A 21003-nucleotide genomic window follows, 5' to 3' on the forward strand; every position below is an offset into this window, starting at 1 on the left:
CATGGGCTTGTTAGCTCATTTTTGCTTGTTTACACACTTTGATGGATTTGATCTGCACATTAGAAGCATGGAAGCAAGAAGCTTGTTATAATCTATTTGCTAGTCACTCTATAGACTTATGTAAGTCCTCAAGACTTAGATTTTGTGCTTACTATTCTTTTAGTGTTGAGATTATACTTTTTTTTTTCAATTTCTTGAGTTTTGAGTGGAGCATTGAGACAAACATTGCAACTTTACTACTCTCCAAGGCCCCAAAAGTGTTTTGTGTGATAGATCTGGACTTTTATCTCCTTTTGGTGTCATGCATGGGGTTCTAATCTCATTTTCTTCATTTTGACCTAGATTTGGTGAGAGAAATGCATTTGAACCGCATGTTCATAAAGTTATGATTTTTATGAATTGTAAGGAATTGTTAAAGCCACATGGAAAGTTTTAGGCTTTGACTTAAGGAATTAAGAGCTTAATGAAGAAGTTGTTCCGCCAGACGAACCACAACACGATTATGGATTGACAATGGCGCGGTGGTTATGAGTGTTGTGTATGTTTTTTCGGGATTAGACCATGTCACAATCTAGGGTTCACCACGACGCGATGGGTCGTTGACCATTGACTTTTAAACTAGTTTAACTTTGGTCAAATGTTAGTAAGAAAGAATTTCAGACCATTGATTAAGGGTAAAATGGTATTTTTCCCCAAGACAATGATTAGAAAAAGGACTCATTTTCTAAGTAGGAATGTAAAGTTGTATACCTTAATTACTAAATTAGGGTTACTTATTGTGATATCCCCTATTTTCTAGAACCAAAAAAAAACTTTTTCTTTACGCTTGAAAAACCATAACGTCTTTGTTTGCAGAAAACCATATATATATATATATATATATATATATATATATATATATATATATATATATATATATATTAAAACATTTTGGGTATAGATGTTTGTTTCAAAATAATAAAACTCTAAGGATGTCATAATAAATATATAATATAGTTACAACGTAAAAAACTAACGGTCCTAAACACTATTGTATGTATTCTCTTTAATCACTCAACATCCTATTCAAGTCTCCAACAATCTTAACACCGCTACCTATGATGCAAATAAATTGAGTGGGTCAGGTTAAGAAACTTGGTGAGATACATAATGTTTTCAGTGCCATACTGTTATTATGATATTAATCCATAATCTATAACATGCAAAACCAACTGTTATCCAACAATACATCATAAACATAAGGCACTTTACCCTTAGTTACCCAACCCGTCGATCCTCACATATTTATCATATAATAGTGATCTTATAAGATCTATCTTGGTCTATTAGAATAAGCAACGAGTTAACTATATTGCTTCGAGGAGTCCTTGGCAACATGTGTTAGTCAATAAAGGCTACCATGAGGGGGGATAGAGTACACGAATGAACATACGATCCTTTTTCACTGGATCAATATGATTCATTAACATCAAAAGATGGGCTTAGTCAGGGGTGGCCATTTATACTTTGTTAAATGATGTAGACATACCGTCTGATCACAAGTATTATCGAACAAAGTTCTACTCTCAGATGCTCCTATCCGTCTGTCTAAAAGGATGGGGAATACTAATATATTACTCAAGTATGCACTTGTACCCTACCAATTCATAATTTTCAACGAACAAAGTTCTACTCTCCATGCCAATCTCACACATATCATTAATACGATGCTACCCAATATCCAAAGTTAATTGAAGTAAGCATCCTCTTTAGCCTCTTAGGGTTTACCTAAACAAGATTATAATACCCATAATCAACACAAATTTATTTCCTATGTAATACCTTAACAATGCAAGATATCACTACCATTATTTTGAATTAATTTGAACTAAATATCCTTTATAAGTCTTACTCCATCACTAGGAAATACTAAAATTCTAGCCTCCATTGTTTTCATTTTGAAGCTTTGTGGAGTTCTGTATCCTTGAAGAATAAGAAGAAGGTGTTCTTGATCATTGATCCAATAAACAACCTCCTCATTATCTTGTTTTACACCTCCTAGACCTTTGTAAGTCCTCAATGTAACGCCCGCAAATCCGGGCTAGTCAAATTAGAGGCAATAGGGGTCAAAAATGACTTTTCGACAAAAGATTATTTAGAATAAATAATATTAACCAAGTTGTAGAGTATGTCACAAGGTTTCCGTACATATAAGGAACGCCGAAATCCGAGTTATAACGAAGAAGTTATGGCCCGTCGAAGTTTTACGGCAAAACCGGCACGGCACCGGGAAGCGTAAATAGTAAATTTACGATAGAGCGAGATTTAGCCTTAGCGATCTAAACGGAAGTCGTAGAATATGTTAAACTAAGAACATCGATAAAAAGAACGCCCAAATCTGACTTCGTATGAAGAAGTTATGATTTTTCGAAGTTTCGGACTAGCAGTGTACAGCCCGAAATTCGAATTTTTGATCGAGCGGTTTTTAGCCGACACGACCTAAACGAGAATCAAAGATCTCGTTGAGAGTAGCGTAACGAGAAAAAGATGGGCGAAAACGGATGTCGGATGAAGAAGTTATGAGGATTTAACGGACCAATCGTGTCCCGGCCCGTTGATAATATAAAAATTAAAATCGAGCCAAAATTAGCCAACGAAGTCTAAACGAAAGTTGTAGAGTACGTTCCCACCTTCGCGTGGATATAAAGAACGTCGAAAACGGAGCTCGTACGCGAAAGTTATGAATTTTTAAAGTTTATAATTGAATTTGCGAAGGCTGATGAGGATTGATGACGTGGCACGTTGTGGGCCGTCGGATGATGATTCAGATCTCGCTTCGGATCATGCCACGAACCCTCGCATTACGCCCCGCGTCCGAGTTCGGTACGCCCAGCGTACCCTTCGGTCTTATCCCCTTCCGAGTGCGAGACAACTAGAATCGATGTGGCAGCCCCATCCGAAGTTACGCCCCGCGTAGCCAAGGATTACGCCCAACGTAGTCCGAGGCCTCGCAGGGTATAAAAAGGGGCGAGGGCCTTCACATTTTTCACACAATTTCCACTTCTCTCTCTAGTTTCTTTCTCTCTCTAGAGTTCCAAACCTCCCCTAAACCCTAGAAAAACCCCTTAGCACCCTAGGGAAGCCCCGAGGCTCCCGGAGTCCCGAGAAAAAGGAGTTTTTCAGTTTCGAAACGCTGCTCCAATTAAGTTCCGGTTTTCGATAAAATTCGCTGTAAGTGTGCTACGCTTACGCAATTTTTAATATAGCTTTCATATAATTATAGGAATGTTATTAGGTCCTTAAAATAATTATTTGGGCTATTAAAATGAGTTATATCGAGTATTATTAACACTTAATAATACTCGGACTAATTAATTTGTCGCGGTTATCGTTAAACTAAACCCTAGTGGTATCGATACTAGGTTTTAGCGAAGGAATATCGTTTTGAGAGTATCGAAGCGTTGTCCGAGTACTGAGTCACCACCTACTCAGGTGAGTGCATGGTCCCTTTCATCTTACACATAGATATGAAGTATTTTACGTGCTATGTGTGCATATTATCTAAATACTTGCTGTCTATGTTGGATGAACGTTTTATACATGTTTTAAAGGATTTAAACTGTATACGTATTTTATATATACGAATATGTTGGGTATGAGATGGGTAGATGAATGATGAGAGATAGAAGATGACGTGAGTATATATTGGCAGCTATAGACTTAGTGCCTATGAGACGAACACCGGTAGCTATGGACTTAGTACCTTTTAGACGTTGGTAGCTATGGATTTAGTACCTGTTGGGAATTGGTAGCTATGGACTTAGTACCTATTAGTTAGACGCTGGTAGCTAAGGATTTAGTACCTGTTGGGAATTGGTAGCTATGGACTTAGTACCTATTAGTTAGACGCTGGTAGCTAAGGATTTAGTACCTGTTGAACATTGGTAGCTATGGACTTAGTACCTATTAGATAAAGACTGGTAGCTATGGATTTAGTACCCGATGAATAGACTATAGCAGCTATGGAATTAGTGCTTTATGAACGAACATTGGAAGCTATGGATTTAGTGCCAGTCCTATAACCCTGGAAGTAAGGAATAAACGAATGCAGGATAGATGACTCTTAGGTTAAATCCTTAAGAGTAAAGAAGATAACGGGGATGGGTAATGGGGTTAATTGTTTGATGATTAAACATAACAATTATATTATTGTGGGTTGAAAACCCTATGTACTCACCAGGTTTCCCAACCTGACCCACTCAGTTTATGTATATCACAGGTGACGAAGTGAAGTGACATTACACTGAGAGATTTAAAGAGATATAGATCACTAGTGTAAATCATTGTAAGTTCTGTTTATGCTTATGTTTCGGTATTAACGATGACATCCCAAACGTTTTAAAATGAAATAAATACGTTTTCTCGAAAATGTTTTAATAACATATTTACCATGTTTTTCTGGGAACAAATTCCGCAACCTTTTTATAAAATGAAGTACTCTGATTTTTATAAAGCATAAACAAAATCGGTCTTTTCTGGCCGTGGTTTTGGGGATGTCACAGTTGGTATCAGAGCATTAGTTTAAGCGAACTAGGAATATGGATTTATTTCTAGACTTAAACTTAGAATGCTAAGCGATGATTGTGAGGTGTGAGCACTAGCTTATTTTAGGAATGATGCATAAATTGCTTTTATGTGCTAAATGCTTTGTGCACGATATGTTGTTATTTGTTCGGATCTATGGTCTGTTGCCGACCGGATCTGGAAGCCTTATGTGTTTAGGATTCTAAACGTACGACTACGGTATTAGAACTAGCATGTAAACGTTTCGGAGTGATAAGGATGATTTAAACATCAAGTAAAGGTCTAAATTCACCTTATTCGGTGTATAGATCGAGATGGTAAGGACCCGTAGCGGAAACGTAAACGCAAATGGGAACAGGAACCAACCTCCAGTGGTTCAGCAAATACCTGTTGTAGAAGAAGTTACGCCTGAGCCAGTCACCATGGCTGGAGTTCAAGCCATGATTCGGGCTATGTTGGCTGAACAAAGGGAAGAAATGAGAAGGATGTTGAATAGGGACGAACCTACTATGCCCATTGAGCAACCCGAACTGATTCCCGAGCAATCTGAGGAAGGGAACTACAGCCGCCAAGTGAGTCAAGTTGGGACTCAAGGTGAGCAAAGGGATGGCCCAGAAGGGAGAAACAACAAGGATGGGCGGATGTACAAGAATTTCTTGGGTGCGAAACCGCCAAGTCTCTCAGGAAGCCCAAAGCCGGTTGAGATTATGGATTGGATCTCTGAGATGGAGATGGTGTTTGAGAGCTGCAGCTGTAACGAGAAACAGAAGACTGTCTTCGCAGTAAGACAGCTGAAAACTAGAGTCTTGAGCTGGTGGAAGCTATTGGCAGATACGATGCCACGAGGAGAAGCCTTAAGGATGACGTGGGAAGAGTTTTTGGAACAGTTGAAAATGCAGTACTGCTCGGAGGTATATCTGATAGACCTAAACAACGAGTTTCAGAACCTGAAGAAAGGGAAGATGAGTGTTGATGAGTATGCCACCGCATTTACCGAGAGGATGAAGCTATTTCCCTACTTGGTGCCTACTGAACTCTCCAAGATTGATAGGTTCGCTAACGGACTGCCCACTGACTTTGGCCCAATGGTCAAAATGGCAACTACCTTGGAAGCAGCTGTTAGGGCAGCTAAGAACGTAGAGGCCCAGATAAGAGAAAAGGGTCTAGAAAAAGATAAGGCAGGAGAGAAGCGAAAGTTTGAGGGATCTTCGAGGTCGAAAAAGGAAAGAAAATTCTCAAAACTTGGAGGAGCAGATGGAGGTGAAACAAGATGGTGTGATAAATGCAAGAAGAAGCATGGTGGGAAGTGCAATGAAGAAGTGACTTGTTACAAGTGTGGGAGGACGGGTCACTATTCCAGGGACTGCACACATGATGATAAAGTATGCTACGGATGTGGAGGCAAGGGGCACATGTCTAGAGACTGCCCAAAGAAAAGTAAAGCAGTAAGACCAGAAACGCCACCAAGGCCAAGGGCATTTCACATGATCCTTGACGAAGCAGAGAACCAAGCGAGGAATCAAGAATGAGGACTTCATATCCGAAGATCAAGTTATGCAGTAGCCATAGTATTGTATGATGTAGCCTATTAGAGGCATAGCCTAGGGTGAACTTGAACACCTATGTAATCATTTCAAGAAATAATATAAAACCTTTGTTTCGTTATCTGATATGTTAAGTTGATTCGCTGCATGGTGACTTGGGAAACTGTGAGACAATACTTGGGACGAGTATGAGTAGGTGTGAATGGTAGTAGAGGCCTATACTACCGGAAGCACAGGACTCACACTTGGATCAGGGAAAGTCACAAGGTTACCAAGAAGCTAGTAATTGATTTCGTTTTATTCAAGTGTGTTGTTACCATCGTTTCGGTAATGACTAAGAAGATTATTGATATTCCGACCCTAGTGGTCATATCGAATAGAGTCCGACTACGATGAGTATGTTGTGTGGCTCAGAGGACCAACTTTGATGTAGCGTCCGACTTAAAACAAACGATTGAAATCAAAGCGATCAATAGAAATATCGCGCTCGTTGTTGATAGCTAGAAATGCCTAATGTTAATGTGTGATTATATCACATTAGAACATGAAGGAAGGCATAGTCTATTTTAGAGTTTAACTCTAAGAGACCTAAGTCTAAGTGTTGCAACATACAATGATAGGTAATTAGAATATGACACATCGATCCACAGTAGTAAAAGAAGTCATCTCAAGTCTGTATCCAGCAAGGATCGAGATTGTGACTTGAAGGTCATAATTTGGAGTCTAGCCTGAGGTAGAGAGCAGGTGCACGATCGAGTACTACTTACAGTCAATGAGTCTAAAAGATAGACTTGAAGGAATATAGAAGTTATAAATATTACCTAGGATGAAGAGATGACGTATGGAGTCATTATACGACCCTGTTTCGTTGATGATTCCGGGACGTACTCATCCTAAGGGGAGATAATTGTAACGCCCGCAAATCCGGGCTAGTCAAATTAGATGCAATAGGGGTCAAAAACGACTTTTCGACAAAAGATTATTTAGAATAAATAATCTTAACCAAGTTGTAGAGTATGTCACAAGGTTTCCGTACATATAAGGAACGCCGAAATCCGAGTTATAACGAAGAAGTTATGGCCCGTCGAAGTTTTACGGCAAAACCGGCACGGCACCGGGAAGCGTAAATAGTAAATTTACGATAGAGCGAGATTTAGCCTTAGCGATCTAAACGGAAGTCGTAGAATATGTTAAACTAAGAACATCGATAAAAAGAACGCCCAAATCTGACTTCGTATGAAGAAGTTATGATTTTTCGAAGTTTCGGACTAGCAGTGTACAGCCCGAAATTCGAATATTTGATCGAGCGGTTTTTAGCCGACACGACCTAAACGAGAATCAAAGATCTCGTTGAGAGTAGCGTAACGAGAAAAAGATGGGCGAAAACGGATGTCGGATGAAGAAGTTATGAGGATTTAACGGACCAATCGTGTCCCGGCCCGTTGATAATATAAAAATTAAAATCGAGCCAAAATTAGCCAACGAAGTCTAAACGAAAGTTGTAGAGTACGTTCCCACCTTCGCGTGGATATAAAGAACGTCGAAAACGGAGCTCGTACGCGAAAGTTATGAATTTTTAAAGTTTATAATTGAATTTGCGAAGGCTGATGAGGATTGATGACGTGGCACGTTGTGGGCCGTCGGATGATGATTCAGATCTCGCTTCGGATCATGCCACGAACCCTCGCATTACGCCCCGCGTCCGAGTTCGGTACGCCCAGCGTACCCTTCGGTCTTATCCCCTTCCGAGTGCGAGACAGCTAGAATCGATGTGGCAGCCCCATCCGAAGTTACGCCCCGCGTAGCCAAGGATTACGCCCAGCGTAGTCCGAGGCCTCGCAGGGTATAAAAAGGGGCGAGGGCCTTCACATTTTTCACACAATTTCCACTTCTCTCTCTAGTTTCTTTCTCTCTCTAGAGTTCCAAACCTCCCCTAAACCCTAGAAAAACCCCTTAGCACCCTAGGGAAGCCCCGAGGCTCCCGGAGTCCCGAGAAAAAGGAGTTTTTCGGTTTCGAAACGCTGCTCCAATTAAGTTCCGGTTTTCGATAAAATTCGCTGTAAGTGTGCTACGGTTACGCAATTTTTAATATAGCTTTCATATAATTATAGGAATGTTATTAGGTCCTTAAAATAATTATTTGGGCTATTAAAATGAGTTATATCGAGTATTATTAACACTTAATAATACTCGGACTAATTAATTTGTCGCGGTTATCGTTAAACTAAACCCTAGTGGTATCGATACTAGGTTTTATCGAAGGAATATCGTTTTGAGAGTATCGAAGCGCTGTCCGAGTACTGAGTCACCACCTACTCAGGTGAGTGCATGGTCCCTTTCATCTTACACATAGATATGAAGTATTTTACGTGCTATGTGTGCATATTATCTGAATACTTGCTGTCTATGTTGGATGAACGTTTTATACATGTTTTAAAGGATTTAAACTGTATACGTATTTTATATATACGAATATGTTGGGTATGAGATGGGTAGATGAATGATGAGAGATAGAAGATGACGTGAGTATATATTGGCAGCTATAGACTTAGTGCCTATGAGACGAACACCGGTAGCTATGGACTTAGTACCTTTTAGACGTTGGTAGCTATGGATTTAGTACCTGTTGGGAATTGGTAGCTATGGACTTAGTACCTATTAGTTAGACGCTGGTAGCTAAGGATTTAGTACCTGTTGGGAATTGGTAGCTATGGACTTAGTACCTATTAGTTAGACGCTGGTAGCTAAGGATTTAGTACCTGTTGAACATTGGTAGCTATGGACTTAGTACCTATTAGATAAAGACTGGTAGCTATGGATTTAGTACCCGATGAATAGACTATAGCAGCTATGGAATTAGTGCTTTATGAACGAACATTGGAAGCTATGGATTTAGTGCCAGTCCTATAACCCTGGAAGTAAGGAATAAACGAATGCAGGATAGATGACTCTTAGGTTAAATCCTTAAGAGTAAAGAAGATAATGGGGATGGGTAATGGGGTTAATTGTTTGATGATTAAACATAACAATTATATTATTGTGGGTTGAAAACCCTATGTACTCACCAGGTTTCCCAACCTGACCCACTCAGTTTATGTATATCACAGGTGACGAAGTGAAGTGACATTACACTGAGAGATTTAAAGAGATATAGATCACTAGTGTAAATCATTGTAAGTTCTGTTTATGCTTATGTTTCGGTATTAACGATGACATCCCAAACGTTTTAAAATGAAATAAATACGTTTTCTCGAAAATGTTTTAATAACGTATTTACCATGTTTTTCTGGGAACAAATTCCGCAACCTTTTTATAAAATGAAGTACTCTGATTTTTATAAAGCATAAACAAAATCGGTCTTTTATGGCCGTGGTTTTGGGGATGTCACACTCAAGTTGTTATCTTTTGTAATTCAAACCTTTTAGATTTAGGTTTTGAAGCTTGTTCTTCATGTTCTTGTTGGTTTGAATGATTGGATTCCATAAAGTTAGTAACTTTATGGATCCTTAAGGTCCCTTGGGGTTATCTGATCAAAATCTAGAGTTTTATGGTGTGTTTTGAAAGTTTTTGAGCATAACAACATCCTATGTGTTCATGCAACCCTAATTGCTTTGGATCTAAGTTTTTCACTAATTGAACATGCAAAAGAAATTCCAAAGCAATAACCCTAGATCTAGCATATATAATTTGAAATTCATATATAAATGAGTTAAGAAGATTACCTTGCTTGTTATATAGCAATAACAAGAAATCCTTGATTGATCCTGACTCTTGAAAGCTTTAGTGCCTCAAATGCTGCACCTCTAATGGCTCACAAACACTTGTAGCAAGAGGATGAGAAGGAAATAGGAGGGAATATGCAGAATATCGGCTTAAGCAACCCATTGACCTCCCACTAGGAAGCCTTAGACAAATTCTATAAGGCCTCACTATAGAATTTCTTCCACTCCATTCCAAAGGAGTCCAGCAGCCCAGTTTTGCAATGATTTGCAAAACAGTCCCCATTCTTTTAATTAGTCCCGTTAATTCTAAAATTAATTCCAAATTAATTTCTGATTAAATACTAATTAAATAATATGATTTCTAATTAATATATTATTCTCAAAATATATTAATAAATCATTTATTAACCTCTCTTTCCATAAGTCATCCTGTTAAGTTGCTAAAGTAAAGGCAACCCAAAAGGACCATGCTAATATCAAATCAAGTTCATACCAATTATAGTTATGGGCTTAGACACCTAATCCAACATGTTTGGTCTAATGCACAAATTTTAGTTCATTTCTTCCATGTTTTTGACCTATTTTGGAAGAGGCATGCATTGGACATCATGTCGATACATCACCGATTGTTATGATGGATTAGGTGTATGGATGAGTAGCCTTAGTGGTGAAGAGCTTAATGCATTAAGAAGTCCATAACAATTCCACGATGTGACGAAAAACAATCTACGCGACTGTTTTGTCATGAAGCCACAACAACGTGGCAGAAGCTTGACCACAACATGGTGGCCGACTATGAGACTTTTGACTGCTGACTTTGAATTTTGACTAAGTTGACTTTTGGTTAAATTAAGGGTTTCTAGGCTATGGATTATGGATTGAACCCTGTTTAATATATAGGTGACCCTTAGTTCCATTTCATGGATTCATAAGAGCTGTTGTGTTATCTACTAGACTACGAAGTGAGTTTACTCACTATACTTTCTACTGAAGTATGTATCATTCTGTGTAGGATGTTGGTATGTTGTAGTGATCTGTTTTTATCTATAAATACTAGCATTTTACCATTTTTTTAAATAATCAGATTTAATGGTGGTGTGGAATGATTCAAGTTACTCTTTACAACCGATGGGAGAGAATAGCGACAACACTTATAAGACTGTTTGAAGCATTTAACCATTTTTTAAATAATCAGATTTTATCTATAACTACTAGCATTTTTATATACATTTTCACATTATAACCACCGATTCATTTTCTTTCTAAATTACAAACTATTTTTCATTCACTAAACACAAAAATTGGATCAACATCCAAACACCTAAACACTCCACACACCCACTTTCTATTCACCCGCTGTCCTATACACCCTTAACACAATACGTCATCAATACCCACACTTTGAACCAGCGGTTCATGAACATGCTACAATCCTCACCTATTCAACAACCACCCTTTTTCAACAACCATTTCAACAAAATTACTTCCACCAACAAAACCCTTACCAAATATTTAACCAATTCTAACAATTTTTAATCTTCACAATTTCAACATTCTCAACCCTAACCTTCCCAACATCAACATTCCTGACCCAACCTTCACACGTCAATGACAACGAAACGGTACCAAAAACTCAACCACAACTATCTAGAATAAAAAAAACAAATGCAAAATAGGTGGTAGAAATTGGACCGAATAGGAGGAATCGATGTTAACGTTTGCTTGAATGAAAGTTAAACTAAATAAATAGATATTTAAAATAAAAAAAATAAGAAAAACTAACAAATATATGAAAAAAAAACACTAGATTGGTAAATATTTTTCAAACTATACTAAATTGCTAAATATTTTTTCAATAACCTTATTTTGGTGAAAAACTCTGGAAATAGATGAATATTGGACTTACAATGGTGTAGAAAATGACGTGAGCTAAGAGCTAGTTATACCAATTTTAACGACATCTACAACAATCTCACAAAAATGCATCGAAGTGGATCAAACGAATTCAATATTTTAACTACTGCTTTTCAACATTACAAATATATCCACCCTAGTAAATTCTTTTGCCATCAAAAAGTGTAGCTAATATGCTTGGCACTATTTTTTTATTAAAAAACTTAAAATACCTAAAATTTCATAATTGTGTTATCTTTTATTACTAGATGTGACACCCATATATTACATCCATATATTACATGAGTTTATTTTTAAAAAAAATTAAATATGAAATTTTAACAATTTGAAAAGTTTGAATTTATAAGAAAAATGAGATTTTTTTTTGAATTATTAAAATTAATGAGGCTTTAATGTATTGAATATGTATGTGGAAATAATCCACGTTAGGGTTTGCAGTATATTCTCATCAGTATTTATACAGGATACAATACATAAGATACACAAAGGACCCCTATACTATACATGAATACGAAACCTACACTAAAAAAGGTAAATAAATAAATAGGTACATTAACACTCCCCCTCAATTTGAGCAGCGGGTTCCCGAATGTTTAAACTGTCACGAAAATCCAAAAATAGAGGTGTAGGTAGTCCTTTGGTGAAGATATTTGCAAACTGATGAGCCGAAGGAACATGCAACACGCAAACTTGACCAATAGCAATGCGTTCCCTAACAAAATGTAAGTCTATTTCCACATGTTTGGTTCGTTGGTGCTGAACTGGGTTAGAAGCTAAGTACATGGCACCCACATTGTCATAAAACACAACCGTAGATCGAGTTAGAGGGCACAAAATTTCAAGAAGGAGATTTCAGAGCCAAGCGGTTTCAATAACAACATTAGCTACCCCCCGATACTCATTTGCGACACTAGACCGAGAGACGACGTGTTGACATTTGGAAGACCAAGAGATAAGATAATCACCAAGATAAACACAAAACCCAGAGGTGGACCGACGCGTCCAGGGACAGCCAGCCCAGTCAGCATCAGAATAAGAAACCAAACGATCGACATGAGACGGACGAATGAACAAACCATGATGAAGAGTACCCTGAAGATAACGCAAGATACGCTTAAGAGCTAGGAAGTGGGGCTCACTCGGATCATGCATGTATAAAAATATTTGTTGAACTGCATAAGCAATATCTGGTTGAGTAAACATCAGATACTGAAGTGCCCCAGCTAAACTTCTATATAGGGTCGGATCAGAAACCGGATTTCCCGAGGAAGAGAGTTTTGGTTTGGAGTCCGTAGGAGTGCTACACAGGTTGCAGGAGGTCATATCAGCTCGAGATAGAATCTCCTTGGCAAAGGCAATATGAGACAAGAGCAGACTATCTGTAGAATAAGTAGCAGTAATGCCGAGAAAAAAAGACAGAGGACCTAAGTCCGTCTTTGCAAACTCAGACGAGAGTCGATTAATGACTCGCATGATGAGGGATGGGCTAGAATCCGTGAGAATGATATCATCCACATAAAGAAGTAGATAGATAGTCTCTGAGGCACGATGGAAAGTAAAAAGAGAGGTGTCCGAGCGACTACTAGTAAAGCCGAGCGAAGAGATATATACAACAAACCGGCGGTACCATGCACGGGGGGCTTGTTTGAGACCATATAAGGCCTTACGTAGGCGACACACATGGTGTGTATGAGTTGGATGAACATAGCCTGGTGGATGTTTCATATAAAACTCTTCGGTCAAGTCACCATGAAGAAAAGCATTTTTGACATCAAGTTGATGAATGGGCCAGTAACGTGAGACAACAATACTGAGAACAGTACGAATGGTAGCAGGTTTCACAACCGGACTAAAAGTGTCATCAAAATCTAGACCAGGTTGTTGAGAGAAACCTTGAGCAACTAATCGAGCTTTGTAACGGTCAAGATTACCGTGAGAGTCAAATTTGTGATAGTCTAGCCATCGACAACCAACAATGTTGGAGTTAGGAGGACGAGGAACAAGATCCCACGCATGATTGTCGAGGAGAGCTGACATTTCTGCATCCATAGCTAGCTTCCAATTTGGATCATTCATGGCCTGAGTTGTGGATTTAGGGATAGGGGAGATGTCGGAAGTAACAGAAAGATTAAGAATAGTACGTGGTCATAGAGAACCTGTACGAGAACGAGTGGTCATGTGATGACTAGTCGGTGGTTGAGGAGAAGGAGGAAGAGGAAGATGATGAGAAGTAGTAGTAGGAGGAGGAAGAGGAGGAGGAGGAGGAGGAGAAGAAGAAGGATGAGGAGGAAGAGTGGGATCCATACGATCGGGTTGAGGGGGAACCGATGAGGATGTGAGAGAGGGAGGGGTGTCATCATCAGTAGAAAATTGTTGATAGTCAGAGTCGGAAGGGGGATGGTGAAAATTAGAGTAAGGAAAGTGATCTTCATCGAATATGACATGATGGGATATGATGACACGCTGAGTGACAAGGTCTAAACATTTATGTCCCTTGTGGTCTGGGGAGGGACCAAGATAGACACATGCAGTGGATCGAGGGGAGAGCTTATGAGTAGAGGTAGAAGATGTGTTAGGATAACACAGACACCCAAACACACGAAAATGATCATACTTTGGAAAAAAAACCAAAAAGAACTTCAAAGGGTGTCTTAAAGGATAAAGTGGTGGTGGGAAGGAGATTCATAGTGTGAACAACTGTGAGGAGAGCTTCAGTCCAGAATTTAGGTGCAAGGGAAGCTTGGAAAAGGAATGTGCGTATGATGTTGTTTATGGTACGAATGGAACGTTTAGCTTTCCCATTTTGCTGAGATGTGTATGGATATGAGAATCGAATTGTGATACCATTCGATTTAAGATAAGTGAGTAACAAATGATTGTTAAATTCTTTTCCATTGTCACATTGAAAGGCTTGTATGTCAATTTTAAATTGGTTTTTGACATACATTCTACAGTTGCAAAAAACAATAAAAACTTCAGATTTGGCACGTAATGGAAAAACCCATAAGAAATGAGAAAAATCATCAAGAAACAATATATAATATTTGAAACCACTTAAACTGGGAATTGGAGAGGTCCATAAATCCGAATGAATAAGTTCAAACACACGAGTAGTTTTAGATAAAGAGGAAGAAAAAGATAAGCGACAATGTTTTCCAAGTTGACAAGCATGACAAAGTGGAATTTTATTAGTACTACTAGAAATAAAATGACGGGACTACAAAAACTTGAGAATGGAAGATCCTGGATGACATAAGCGGCGATGCCAAGTGGGAAGAGAAACTGCATTGAGAGCTCTGTCATGGACGGGAGGAAGAGTAGACGGAGTGCATGGGTACAAATCACCAATACTATCACATCGGTGAAGAAGCTCGTCGGTGTCAAGATCCTTTATAAAAAACTAAAAGGATCAAAAGAAACAAAAACCCGATTGTTAGTAGTAAAACGACGAACATAAACAAGATTTTTAATTATTTGATTTGACACAAGAACATTTTTAAGAGAGAATTTATTTTCAGAAAAAGGAAGAAAAGTTTGACCAATGTGAGATACCGGAATAATTGCACCGTTACCAACCATTATGGATTTAGAAGCACATGGTGTAAGAGAAAGCATACTACCTTGATTAAAATTCATGTGTGAGCTAGCTCCCGTGTCCATGTAGTGTTGATTATCGGGCGATGGTTGAATCGACATGGCTTGAAAAATAGATGATAAATATGTAGGTTGTTGTTGTGGAGCATAATAATTTGATCCTTGTGTTGAAATTTGTCCCATGGGCTGTGGCAGAAAAGCTGTTGAATTTGGTCCAGGTGGCAGCGAAATGGGCTGCCCAAAAAACGCAACATGCTGGTGAGATGGAGTTAGACCAGCGCTGGGCTGATGCTGAAGCAAAGGGGCCGGTTGTTGCTGAAGAACATGGTCCGGTTGAGGCTGATGAGTAGGGAAGAAAACGCCAGCAGCATGGGGATGTTGAGAGAGCCCAGTAACCGGATTTTGCCAATTCCATGGAGCAGAAAATTGATTTGTTGCTGGACTTTGACCATAAAAAATTTGAGATTGATGGTTATGAGCATTTCGACTTGGTAGTGGTCCCATAATTCCTGCAAATTGAGTGTTGTTACTTGAATTTGTGCCTGCAAGATGGTTAGTAGAAGCAGAAAAACTAGAATTACCACCTCCCTTGGTAGTGACCCGATTATTATTACGATTTTTATTCCGTTTATTTTTTGATTTCCCGGTTTGGTTGGAAACGAAATAAAGAGCGGTGGTGGTTGTGTTCGTCGAGTCATGCATAGGATCATGATGTTCTTCGCGATTTTCATGAACTAATAACATGTTTTTGGCCTCTAAAAAAGACGGGAAAGGTTTTGTATTCGTTATCACATCCACAATGCTTTGGTAGGAGGAGGGAGACCACGAAGTATTTGCATCACAAGTTCCAATTCAGAAATATCAGAGTCGACATCATGAAGGGTATCTGCGAGATGTTTGAGTGTATGACAATACTCATGAATGGAAGATGCACCTTTTTTTGTATTGCGAAATTGTTCTTGTAGTTGGAGCATCCATGGCATCTTGTTATTAAGAAAGTACTCATGTAGATTATCCCACATGTCTTTGGTTGTGCAAGAATCAATTGTAATGACTTGTAACACAGAAGGGTCACAAGTAGAGTAGAACCAGGATTTCACCTTAGAGTCAATAGATGCCCAATCTTCATCATCTTTACCGGTTGGCTTGGATGTGCCAGTTATATGACCAAAAACTTTAGCACCTGTACAAATATCTTTGAAGATACGACACCACAACTTGTATTTGGATCCATCAGATGTGAGTTTAAAACTGAATTGGTTATAAACATTAGTGACAGCATAAACAAGTTGTTGGGCAGTGGGAGCAATGGTGCTACTAGAGGAAGTTGACGAGGTCATGATTAACCGGGAAAACAAATAATAAATAGAAGCAAAAACGCGTACTAATAACCAGGATTTGGATTAATATTTTGTATACACGAAATATTAATGCTAGGATTTGGATTTACCACTACGTGATGGGCTCGAAACGAGTTAAATATGGATCATCCATATGGTTATATCTAGGTTCTTGTTCTGGAGATAATATGATTTATCTCCCAAAAAATGTTAGACAACGAGACCAATTTATGAGGATAATTAGGGATTTTTTTTTTTCATTTTTGACTGATTTCTAATAATTTTGACGATTAAACACCAGTGAAGCAATGTTGCCTCAAATATCTTTGCATCTCACTGAAACGCTACACGTGATAAAAGACATGATTCGTATAATTATATGAGTACAAATACGTAGAGCCTAAAAAGATGACGAGGTACTTTTGTCCATTTTCAAAGGGAAGTTAAACTTAGGTAAAATATTAAAGTTAAAAATGGTAGAATAGAATGGTCATATCTAGTCCTTTTGTGTTGGGTACGATCCGTGATTGGTACTGGCAAGGAAATGATGGATGAAGAATGGCTCTATTCGTTTTATATCTCCAACTGTTCCATCTACCCTCTTTGCTAATAAATGCCATACAATCAGACATAATCATATAAGGTGGGCTCAAATTTATTTGTACGTATATTCATGAAGACCAAGTATATATATACGCACAAATACTTAATATATTTTTATGTGTGTACATATATGTGTCTATACAACAGAGGAAACCAATGGTCAATTTATGACTATATATATTGGAACTCAAATCATATTATCATATGAATGAATGAATAATAGTAATCACTTTTAGTATACTATCCGTCATAACAACATTATATATAGTTATATAAAGATGAATTTGAGATTTTGAACTAACGTCATTAATCTTCTCAAACCCAAATACAAGTTCATCCCACATTTGTTTTAATTATATCTTTTAACAATAAATATATATACATGTCATACAAAAGCCATAAACAAAATAAAACATACCTCGAAAATATTATGACATGTTATTGTCAATTGTGGGGATGGAAAGGGTAAAGAGGTTGGTCTTTCCAGTTTCCCAAAACAACAAGACTACCCCATGATCAAGGACCACACCCTTCAAATTGAGGTATGTCCCATGAGATTTAATAAATCATACAGAAATAAAGAGGTAATTGTGTAGATGACCTTCATGACGAAAATGGTTATAATATATGAAAAGGGACCATCAAAAGGGCTCTATATCGGCACATCAAAAGACTAGCTAGCAGCCAATATTTGATATGATTCAAGATGGAAAATGAGGGAGACAAATAAGCATAAATTAAAAGCTTCTTTTTTATGGGACGATATGATAAAAGCATGTTACCAATTCATCAAAAAACAATATTTGATGAGTTATGTTTATGTTTAGAAGTTATAATTTATTTGTGACTTTTAAAAGATGCAGGACAAAAATAAAAAGTGTTTTAAGACTTGCTAAATTCAGACAAAGATTGTATGATTCAATAGTAGCTTTTAAGGTTTATAGGTTCGATTTACTTACTAAGATAACACATGATGGATTTAAATCCTCGATTTCATGCGATTCACATTAATAATTGAATTGAATCAAAACTGAAAGTTCAAAAATTTGGAAAACGTTAAAGGTTGGAGTTTCTACTCATTAATTTACAAGCATGGATTTTTTTTTTTCATTATTTTCATACGCTTGGAGTTTCTACTTATCGTTTCTACTCATTTATAAGCATGGATTTTATTTTTTTTCATTATGTTCATACGCTTTTAAGCATGAAATTTGTAATATATCCACATCACTGTAAAGTTTAACTGTTTTGAGATATTTATTAACACAAGATAAATTATTACTTTTCCATGTTTACATTAAAAAACATATATTTATTGTAATGTTTTGTTGACAAAGAGAGATATATCTTCCAAGAAAATGAGAGCCAACTTTTTGTATAGACAGTTTTGTCCCTTCTTTCCACATGGACCTTCTCATTCAACACCCCTCGACCCTCCCATAACCAACTCACATATGCATTAAATAAGCATGCAAGTATACAAGTATTTGAAGGGTAGAAGAAGGAAATTACAACGAAAGGAAAGCCTCCATAACCTTGTGTATAAATAAGTTGAGATAGTCTCCTCTTTTGACCATTCAAGTAGAGAAGGAGAGTCATAGTATTCATATCTAAACTCAATGAAGCTATTTCTGGTGATCACCCTTTTAATTCTCTCCACTCTCCTTTATGAAGCTCAAGGTATGTTTCAACAACAAGCATATATACACACATATATATAGTTACATACATGCACAAACATATAAACTATCTTAGTCATATTTAAAAAGTATTTCACCCAGTTAATTAGTGGTTAATTTTTGTATTGTTTTATTTTTTTGTGATCAACCCAATTTTAAAGCTAATGTAATTTCTATAAACAAGGAAATATGTAGTTGCGCATTTTATAGGTCATTACACAAAAACGAATTTTAGATAAAGATATTCAAATAGTTTTTTTTTCTCTAAGAAGAATCAAGAAATATTTTCTAAATTTTATTAGTTAGAATTCACTTTCAAAGTTTCAGCATTCTACAATGTCAACATATCTTTTTATAGTTGTTAATTATGCATCCGAATCACAAGCAAATACTTGTTTTTTTTGTAATAACCCAATGGTATTCTAAAGCTTGTTTCCTATGCTTATTTGTATGCAGGAATAAATAGAAAACTTATGACAGAAACCATCTCCACTAGTACTACAACAAGTGCTAGCACAATCACTTACAAGGTTGGTCATCTGCCAAAATCTTCGCATTTTGTGGACTTCACAAATTAATAAAAATTTCCTGATTTTAATAACATAAATTTGATTTTCATTTGCAGAAGCACAACAATGAAGAAAACAAAGGTCATGACCTGAAATTGGGAAACAAATCTACCGAAGATAATCTTGCTGTTAATTTATCATCAAAACACTTGAAATACGGAAAGACCGAAGCCAACCCACCAGGCTATGCAGATATTGTAGACTTAGCTGGGATGGATTATTCTCCAGCTAGGAGAAAACCTCCGATACACAATTAAGGTTACAAAAAATGAATAAATTTCAGTGTTTTTTTTGGAAGTCTATGTAACGAAATATGAAGGTAGATCAACCAAGTTTCGAGAAGACGTCAAGGAACAAAGGCAACATTCTTCATATTTGAGTAATTTGTTCATAACTGAATAATATCCTTTTAATTTGTGATAGGTAAATTAGGTATTTACGATTAGGAAGAAAAGGTTATGTACATATTACTTTATGTTATTATCATATAGAATTAGTTTTAGATTAATGCTTATTAATATTTTATATGTTTAGAACCATAAGCCCTTCGTGAGCTTTGTAGGCTTTTTGTGATAAATCTGTGAAGATATTAAATAAGGTGAAATGGAAATAAAGTGATTATTTAATATTAGCTTTAAGGCCTAAGAATCTTTTTGTTCTTTCTTCTTTTGTGCATGTTGATAATTCAGCATATATATATATATATATATATATATATATATATATATATATATATATATATATATATATATATATATATATATATATATATATATATATATATATATATCCCTATACTAATAAAAGAGTAATTCTTTTGCCATGTGTCGTCATATTAGACATTTTAATTAATGTGTTGTCACTTGTCAATCTATTAGTTTTCCATTTTAAATTTATTAGACCTCCTCATTAATGTGATTCTATTTTAAATTTTAAATTTTAAATTATTGTTTTCATTAATTCACAAATAAAAAATATCTAATATATATTAAAAATTAATTTTATATATTTATTTGAATCAATGATTATAATTTCACATAACTAATAAAAATATCTCTAAAATTAATAATTTATTTAAAATAACTTATTAATAATTTTGAGTTTTTAGTATAAAAGTTTGAGTAATTTTATAACCGTGGTTCCCATGGTTTATAAACTAATATATATATATATATATATATATATATATATATATATATATATATATATATATATATATATATATATATATATCCTCTCTATTAAATGAATGTTTTTTTTTCTACTTCTAACACTTTCATTCAATTTGCCAAATATCATTTTTAGTTATATTGAATTATTTTTTTTCACATATTTTATGAGTTTTTCTATTTTATTAAATTTTACGTAATATTTTAATGTAATAATTGCAATAAATATATAAATAATTGGATATGAATTTCATTAATAAACTTAACTTTTAATTTCAAAATTCCCAAAATTAAAGTTTATTATTC

The 21003-nt window shown here is 36.3% G+C and overlaps 1 protein-coding gene across 1 annotated transcript; it reads left to right on the forward strand.

Moving 5' to 3' along the window:
- The first annotated feature begins 18775 nt into the window (after nt 1-18775).
- Nucleotides 18776-20159, forward strand: LOC111908361 (uncharacterized). Its single transcript, XM_023904184.3, has 3 exons — nt 18776-18960; nt 19416-19489; nt 19585-20159. The coding sequence occupies exons 1-3, from the start codon at nt 18900-18902 to the stop codon at nt 19783-19785; spliced, it is 336 nt and encodes a 111-aa protein (XP_023759952.1). The 5' UTR covers nt 18776-18899; the 3' UTR covers nt 19786-20159.
- The last annotated feature ends 844 nt before the right edge of the window (nt 20160-21003 follow it).

Source organism: Lactuca sativa, chromosome 8 (assembly GCF_002870075.4).
Source record: "Lactuca sativa cultivar Salinas chromosome 8, Lsat_Salinas_v11, whole genome shotgun sequence".
Taxonomy (NCBI): Eukaryota; Viridiplantae; Streptophyta; class Magnoliopsida; order Asterales; family Asteraceae; genus Lactuca; species Lactuca sativa.

What these genes read in the sequence shown, in the direction of transcription:
- LOC111908361 (XM_023904184.3), top strand. Translation starts at nt 18,900, where the DNA reads ATGAAGCTATTTCTGGTGATCACCCTTTTAATTCTCTCCACTCTCCTT. An exon ending in TCTCCTTTATGAAGCTCAAG is followed by an intron (nt 18,961 to 19,415) that starts GTATGTTTCAAC and finishes ATTTGTATGCAG; the next exon opens with GAATAAATAGAAAACTTATG. An exon ending in CTAGCACAATCACTTACAAG is followed by an intron (nt 19,490 to 19,584) that starts GTTGGTCATCTG and finishes TTTCATTTGCAG; the next exon opens with AAGCACAACAATGAAGAAAA.